This window comes from Erythrolamprus reginae, chromosome 2 (assembly GCF_031021105.1).
Source record: "Erythrolamprus reginae isolate rEryReg1 chromosome 2, rEryReg1.hap1, whole genome shotgun sequence".
NCBI lineage: Eukaryota > Metazoa > Chordata > Lepidosauria > Squamata > Dipsadidae > Erythrolamprus > Erythrolamprus reginae.
In genome coordinates, this window is record NC_091951.1 from 250,835,625 (window position 1) to 250,842,706 (window position 7,082).

The following is a 7,082-nucleotide window of genomic DNA, read 5'->3' on the forward strand; positions in this document are numbered from 1 at the left end:
ACCTGGGACGTTCTGGAAAATCAGTACGGAACTATCATTAAAAATGTATGGCGAGAAGAATACCTAAAAGATAACCAATATACTTTTTACTCTAACCCACACAAGACTTGGTCTAGAATTGATATGGCCTGGGCCCCTGCCCATATAATGGAACAAATTAGTAAAATAGAAATAGAGACAAATACTTGGGCAGATCACAACCCCTTATCCATATATTGGAAAGGTAAAAGGAAAATAAAAAATTGGACAATGAATAGAACTATAATAAAAGACCCAGAGTAAAAAAAATGGATAATTTTTTTTATTAACAATTATACGAAAGAAGAAATAAGTGAGGATTTTTATATCAATATTTGCTAATAGACTTAAAAGTATTATAAATAATATGATACATAGTGATCAAAATGGATTTTTACCAGGAAGACAAATCAAAAATAATTTAAGAATAATAGTAAATACATTAGAATATTATGAGCAACATCCAGAAAAGCAAATGGTGCTTATATTTTTGGATGCGAAAAAGGCATTTGATAATGTAGATTGGAACTTTATGAAAGTACAACTAAACAAGATGGAGGTAAGAACAAAGTTTTTTAATATAATAGACACTATATATACAGAACAAACAGCTAAAATTATAATAAATGGTGAACAGACCAAAAAAGTACATATACAACAAGGAGTAAGACAAACTTGTCCAATATCGCCACTATTATTTATTTTAACATTAGAGGCATTGTTGATTAAAATAAGAGCAGATAAGGAAATAAAAGGATTGAAGATTAAAAAAGAAATTTATAAAACACAAGCATTCGCAGATGATGTGGTGTTTGTCTTGGAAGAACCAACAAAATATTTTAAATTTAATAAATTTAATTTAAATTTAATATGGGAAAGTCGCAGGATTTATTTATCTTGTTAGATTTCATCCACTTTCTTGGCCAAATGGTTTATATTGGCCATCCTTCCATGCATCCTGGTTCGATAAATGCACGTGTACTCTGGATTTCCCCAGTTGCTCTCCACTTTGATTTTTACATACTGGAATGCCTTCTCTTGTTCATTCTGAAATGTAGATGAGGGAAAAGAACAATCATAATAAAAAGCAATCGAGATGAAGTCATCCTCTTGAATGGCTCTATCGGTTTAATAGAAGAGTGCAAAGCCTATACTGTATATCTATATACAAGAGCTGGGGTGGCGCAGCAGGTAGAATGCTGTACTGCAGGCCACTGAAGCTGACTGTAGATCTGTAGGTCAGCGGTTCAAATCGCATCACCGGCTCAAGGTTGACTCAGGCTTCCATCCTTCCAAGGTGGGTAAAAGGAGGACCTGGATTATGGGGGCAATATGCTGGCTCTGTTAAAAAAGTGCTATTGCTAATATGTTGTAAGCTGCCCTGAGTCTAAGGAGAAGGGCGGCATAAAAATCAAATAAATAAATAAAATAAATCTGTAGACCTGTTTCCCAAATGCTGATATAACTGCTTTGGGATTGTTATTCATCAGAAAGAAGATTTGTGGTGGGATTTTTTTTGTTTTTTGTTTTGCTATGTCCCATTAGCTCCCATCAATATAGATAGAGTTCAACATATGACCCCAATTGAGCTCAAAATTTATGTTGTTGAGTGAGACCTTTGCTAAGTGAGTTTTGCCCCATTTTACGACTTTTCTTGCCACATTTGTTTAACTAGAAACACATTGTTACTTAACAAATTGTTACGTGAATCTGGTTTCCCCATTGACTTTTCTTGTCAGAAGGTTGCAAAAGTTAATCACATGGACCCCGAGACACTGCAGCTGTCCAAATTGTGAGTCAGGTGTCAAGTGTACAAATAGGGGTGCTGCAATGGTTACACGTGTGAAAAAATGGTCATAAATCACTTTCTTCAATGCTACTGAAACTTTGAACAGCCATTAAGTCAACTGCTGTAAGTCGGGGACTATCTTTATAGTGCCACAGATTATCTAAACCAGTGTTTTTCAACCAGTGTGCCGCGGCACACTACTGTGCCGTGAGACATGGTCAGGTGTTCCGTGGGGAAATTAAACATGGGTCCCCAAACTATGGCCCGCGGAGGCCATTTATCTGGCCGGCCGCCAGCCACCTCCATCCGAATATAAACAATCCCTTCAGCTATCAGCAACAGGAAGAGTGGAGGCACAGAGAATGCTCACTGACCAATCACATTCTAGGATTCATCCTGACCACTAGCGATGAACCAAGAGCAGGCCGCCTCTCATCCACACCCAGGAAGGTCCCCGCTCGGGCTGCCGCACACTTGTCATCGTGTGGCTGCAGTGAGTAGTTGAAGCTGCTACTCCTCCCCATGGTCCCGATTTTTAATCCTGGTCAGAACTGGAGGTAAATGTTGCCACCACTAGATGAAGCCTCAGCTGGTTATGTCTATCCTGATGGTGTATATAGATATTTGAACTATATTACAGTGATCCCTCTATTATCGCGAGGGTTCCGTTCCAAGACCCCTCGCGATAATCGATTTTTTGGGATGTAGTGGTGCGGAAGTAAAAACACCATCTGCGCATGCGCGCCCCTTTTTCCATGGCCGTGCATGCGCAGATGGTGTTTTTACTTCCGCACCTGGGAAGACCCAGGGAAGGTTCCTTCCGCCGCCCAGCAGCTGAGGAGCCGCCTGCCTGCCCGCCCGCCTGCCCGCCGCTTTTCTGCCCGCCGCTTTTCTGTCCGCCGCTTGTCCGCCCGCCGCTTGTCCGCCCGCCGCTTGTCCGCCCGCCGCTTGTCCGCCCGCCGCTTGTCCGCCCGCCGCTTGTCCGCCCGCCGCTTTTCCGCCGCTTTTCCGCCGCTTTTCCGCCCGCCGCTTTTCCGTCCACCGCTTGTCCGGCCGCCACTTGTCTGCCGCTTGGTGCACGATCGGGGTTTCCCCTTTGCGTGGGCGGCGGGGAATTCTGGGAGTTGAAGACCCAGGGAACGTTCCTTCGGCCGCCCAGCAGCTGATCTGCTCGGCAGCGCAGTAGCAGCGAGGAGCCGAAGATGGGGTTTCCCCGTTGCCCACGCAAAGGGAAACCCCATCTTCGGCTCCTCGCTGGTACTGCGCTGCTGAGCAGATCAGCTGCTGGGCAGCCGAAGGAACCTTCCCTGGGTGCCGCCCGCCGCTCGAGAGCAAGAGGGGGAGAGATAGAGAAAGAGAGAGAAGGAAAGAAAGAGATGAGAGAGGGAAGAAGAGAGTGTGAGAGAGGAAGAAGCAAGATAGAGAAAGAGAGAGAGAAAGAAAGATGAGAAAGGAAGGGAGTGACGTCATTGGGTGGAAAAATCGCGATATAGCGTTTCGCAAAGATCGAGATCGCGAAACTCGAGGGATCACTGTATTAACTATATATATAATATGTACTGTGTTAGAGGGTCATTTTGGTTGGTGGTTTGCGCCAGGATTTTGCAAATGTAAAAAATGTGCCATGGCACAAAAAAGGTTGAAAATCACTGATCTAAACTATATTTCCTCAGGAGGAGCTCTGGTTTTCCAGCTCTGGCCTAATCCACTCCTTAAAGTACTGAATTAAAAGTTGTCTGATTTTTAGTAGATGGGGCAGAAATTGGAGAGATTCTTTCAAAACAACTCCCTCTGACACAGCCCCTTCGGTTTTACTCTATCCTACTTTAGTTTTACCTCTACCCCACTTCTCCCATTTCTAGTTTACCTTCAGTTGGAATGTCTGAATTAATTCCTTCTCATTATCATACTTGAATGTTCCCAGCAGGATCTCCTCTTTTGTTTCATCATTTAGCCCCTAAAATTAAAAGGAGGGAATCAGTGTAGAAGAGTTGAATGCTGCAGCAGCCCTGAAGGACAACCTGGAAGCAGTTCTTGGCCAACAAAGTCAGGTCAATGCAGAAACCAAAAAAAAAAAAAAAGGAATTTTGAGTCTTGACAAGCAGGCAATCTTTTAATGGTGAGCAGAATTATTTTATTAGAAACGGGCAGAGAGCTACGGAGAGTGGTGTGATTTTTCACCCTGGTTATTGCCAGATTATTTTTAACATGTTTATTTTATTTATTGATTGATTGATTTTGTCCACTACACAATGAGGGTTTTAGTGGGTATACACATAGTAAAATACATGATGTAGGTTATATAGAGCAGGGGTCTCCAACCGCCGGTCCGCGGACCGGGACCGGGCCGTTGGGGGTTTTCAGCCGGTCCGCGGCGCCAGGGCCCCCTCGGCCTTTCCGCGCTGCCCACCGCCCGCCCGATTTGCCCCCTCTGCTCCTCTGCCACCTCCTGCCTTTCACCGCAGCTCCTCCCGCACCCGGAACGCACGCCCTGCCCGCCTCACATTTGCCGAGAGGACTTTCGCCCCGGGCTCTCAGCAAGGGGGCTGCATGAGAGGCGGGGCCGGCGGAAGGTGATATTCAATGTCGGGGGCGCACGGGCGGTTTTGCGCGCGCTCCCTATCTCCCTGCTAGCCCACTCGGAATACTGTATTCAAAATAAGAAAAGCCTTCGCCGGCAAAGGCTTTTCTTATTTTGAATACGTATTCCGAGTGGGCTAGCAGGGAGATAGGGAGCGCGCGCAAAACCGCCCGTGCGCCCCCGACATTGAATATCACCTTCCGCCGGCCCCGCCTCTCATGCAAACCCCCTTGCTGAGAGCCCGGGGCGAAAGTCCTCTCGGCAAATGTGAGGCGGGCAGGGCGTGCGCGCGTCACCGCTGAGAAGAACGGAGAGAGAACGAGAGTGAGTGAAAGCAACAGACAGCAAGATAGAGAGAAAGTGAGAAAGAGAGAGTGAGAGAAAGGGGGGGAGAGAAAGAGATAGCAAGAGAGAGAGAACAAGAGAGAGAAAGAGCGTGAGAAACAAAACAAGAGAGAAAGAGTGAGAGAGAAAGCAAAAGAGACAGAAAGAAAACAAGAGAGAGAAAGTGAGAAGAAGAGAGAGAAAGAGGGGGAGAGAGAGAGAAAGAGAGAGGGGGGAGAGAGAAAGAGAGGGAGAAAGAGAGGGAAAGGGGGTAGAGATAGCAAGAGAGGGAGAGAGAAAGAGAGAGGGAAAGGGGGAGAGAGGGGGGAGAGAAAGAGGAGATAAAGGAAGAGGAGAGAGAGAAAGGAAGAGAAAGAAAGAAAGAGGGATAGAAAGAGAGAGAGAGTGAGAGATGCTCAGTGAGCCTTTCTTTGAAGTTGCCTTTCTTTCTTTCTTTCTTTCTCTTTCTTTCTTTCTTTCTTGCTCTTTTTCTTTCTCTCTTTTACCTTTCCTTCCTCTATTTCTTTTCTTTCTCCTTCCTACCTTCTTCCCTCCCTCCCTCCAGTCCTTCCTCTCTTACTCTCCCCTTTCATAAGTTTCCTTGCTTCCTTCCTCTGTTCCTGTCCCTTCCCTCTTTCCTTCTTTCTTCCTTCCTTCCTTTCCTCCCTTCCTTTCCTCCCTCCATTTCTTGCTTTCCTTTTCCTTCCTCCCTTCTTTCCTCCCTCATTCCCTTCTTTCACTCCTTCCTCTCTTACTCTCCCCTTTCACACCTTTCTTTGCTTCTTTGCACCCTTCTTCTGTTCCTGTACCTTCCCTCTTTCCTTCCTTCCTTCCCACCCTCCGTCCATTCATTCACCCATTCCTCTCTTGATCGCCCCTTTTACGGCGCCGCTGACAGCTAGCTCCCCCCCCCACCGGGCCATGGAAAACTGGTCTAGCTGAAAGCCGGTCCCTGGTGCAAAAAAGGTTGGGGACCTCTGATATAGAGGATATACTCATAGTAAAATATATCTAAGAAAGAGTAGAAGAGAAGATATAGGAATGTTAAGATGCCTATGTTAGGGCTTATGTCAGAAAGCTATGCTGCTAATTTTCAGCAACTCTGGTGTACTGATCTGGACTCTGACTTTCCCTGGAAGTAGCAGGCAAAGGTTTTGTCCATTTCATCCTCCTCCTCCCACATATTGTATTCCAAATCACTATCCTGTACAGGGGTTGTAGTGAAGGCAGGAAATGTCCCAGAATATGGGACCTTATGGAAGTATCCTATGGAGTAGGGAAAGGGACAGTCTTTAAATGAATTCATATGGGAAGCAGCAAAGAAATTGTTAGTCATTTTCTGAATTAAATACACCAGGGAAGGTGAGGCCATGTCATTGGATAAGAGAAATTAATAGACTACTTAGGGTGGAAGCTGATAGAGTTGGGCAGATATAATTGCTTGTCTTAGAATTCTACAGGGGGAATGGCCATTTAGCTCATTACTCCAAATATTGTTAGTTTATTCAGCCTCTACTGATAGGTTGCCAGTCCAGAGAACCTGGCAGTGTATTATGTACCAATCCCTTCAAAAGGAGCTTTTTGAAGGGAGCAATAGCTTGCATATCACAAATTAAGGTATTGATTAATATTTTTCTTAAATTTGTATCTTACTTTTATTTGTTACAATTTAAGATCTGTACACAATAATGGGCTGCGGCCCCCATGGGAGGGGGACACAGTGGGAGTTGTAAGTTCATGCACTATTTATAGAATACTTCATAATTTTTTTATTGTCCTTCCTTCCCTAGTACCTTAGTATGATCCTTAATTGCTTTTAAAATAGGAAATAATTAAATAGTATGTTTTACCCATAAACACTTTAATCATTTTAATCATTATCTAGATCTTAACTTTTATAGCAATTAAAGAAAATTGAGCTACTTGCTTAATCTGTTATCATACTGAACCTTATGGGTTTAGTACAAAACCTTAAAATGTTACTGTGCTCCTCAACAAATAATGCTGTCTATCATTTGTCCTTTTGGTGGCTATTCAAATAACATGACTTAATCAACTGAAAAAGAGTCGTCAAGACACTACCACCCAGTCACATGACCTTTAAGCCACCCCGGTGACCTTTAAGCCACCCTGGTCACATGATTGTCAAGCTACTCCCACCTGGTCACATGGCAGGCAAGCCACACCCACAAAATAAACCATGCCCACAGTGTGGCAGTAAACATTTTGGCAGCTAATTGCTATATGTTCATAATGCTCCCACCTCCCATTTTTCCCCAAGAACTTTGAGAGATGAATTGGTCTGATGGAGAATGACTGGCCTAAACTCTGCTGGCTTTTATACTAAAGGGAGAAATAGAACTTGGAGCA

General features: G+C 44.4%; 1 protein-coding gene across 1 annotated transcript in view; it reads right to left on the bottom strand.

Annotated features, from left to right (window-relative positions):
• Nucleotides 1-918: 918 nt before the first annotated feature.
• LOC139162271 (SUN domain-containing protein 3-like) overlaps nucleotides 919-7,082 on the bottom strand; it is a 29,082-nt gene continuing 22,918 nt past the window's right edge. The window contains exons 12-13 of the mRNA XM_070742451.1: nucleotides 3,675-3,764; nucleotides 919-1,065 (exon numbers count right to left, since the gene is read on the bottom strand). Of these exons, the coding sequence (XP_070598552.1) occupies nucleotides 919-1,065; nucleotides 3,675-3,764 (237 nt within the window). The remainder of the gene's footprint in view (nucleotides 1,066-3,674; nucleotides 3,765-7,082) is intronic.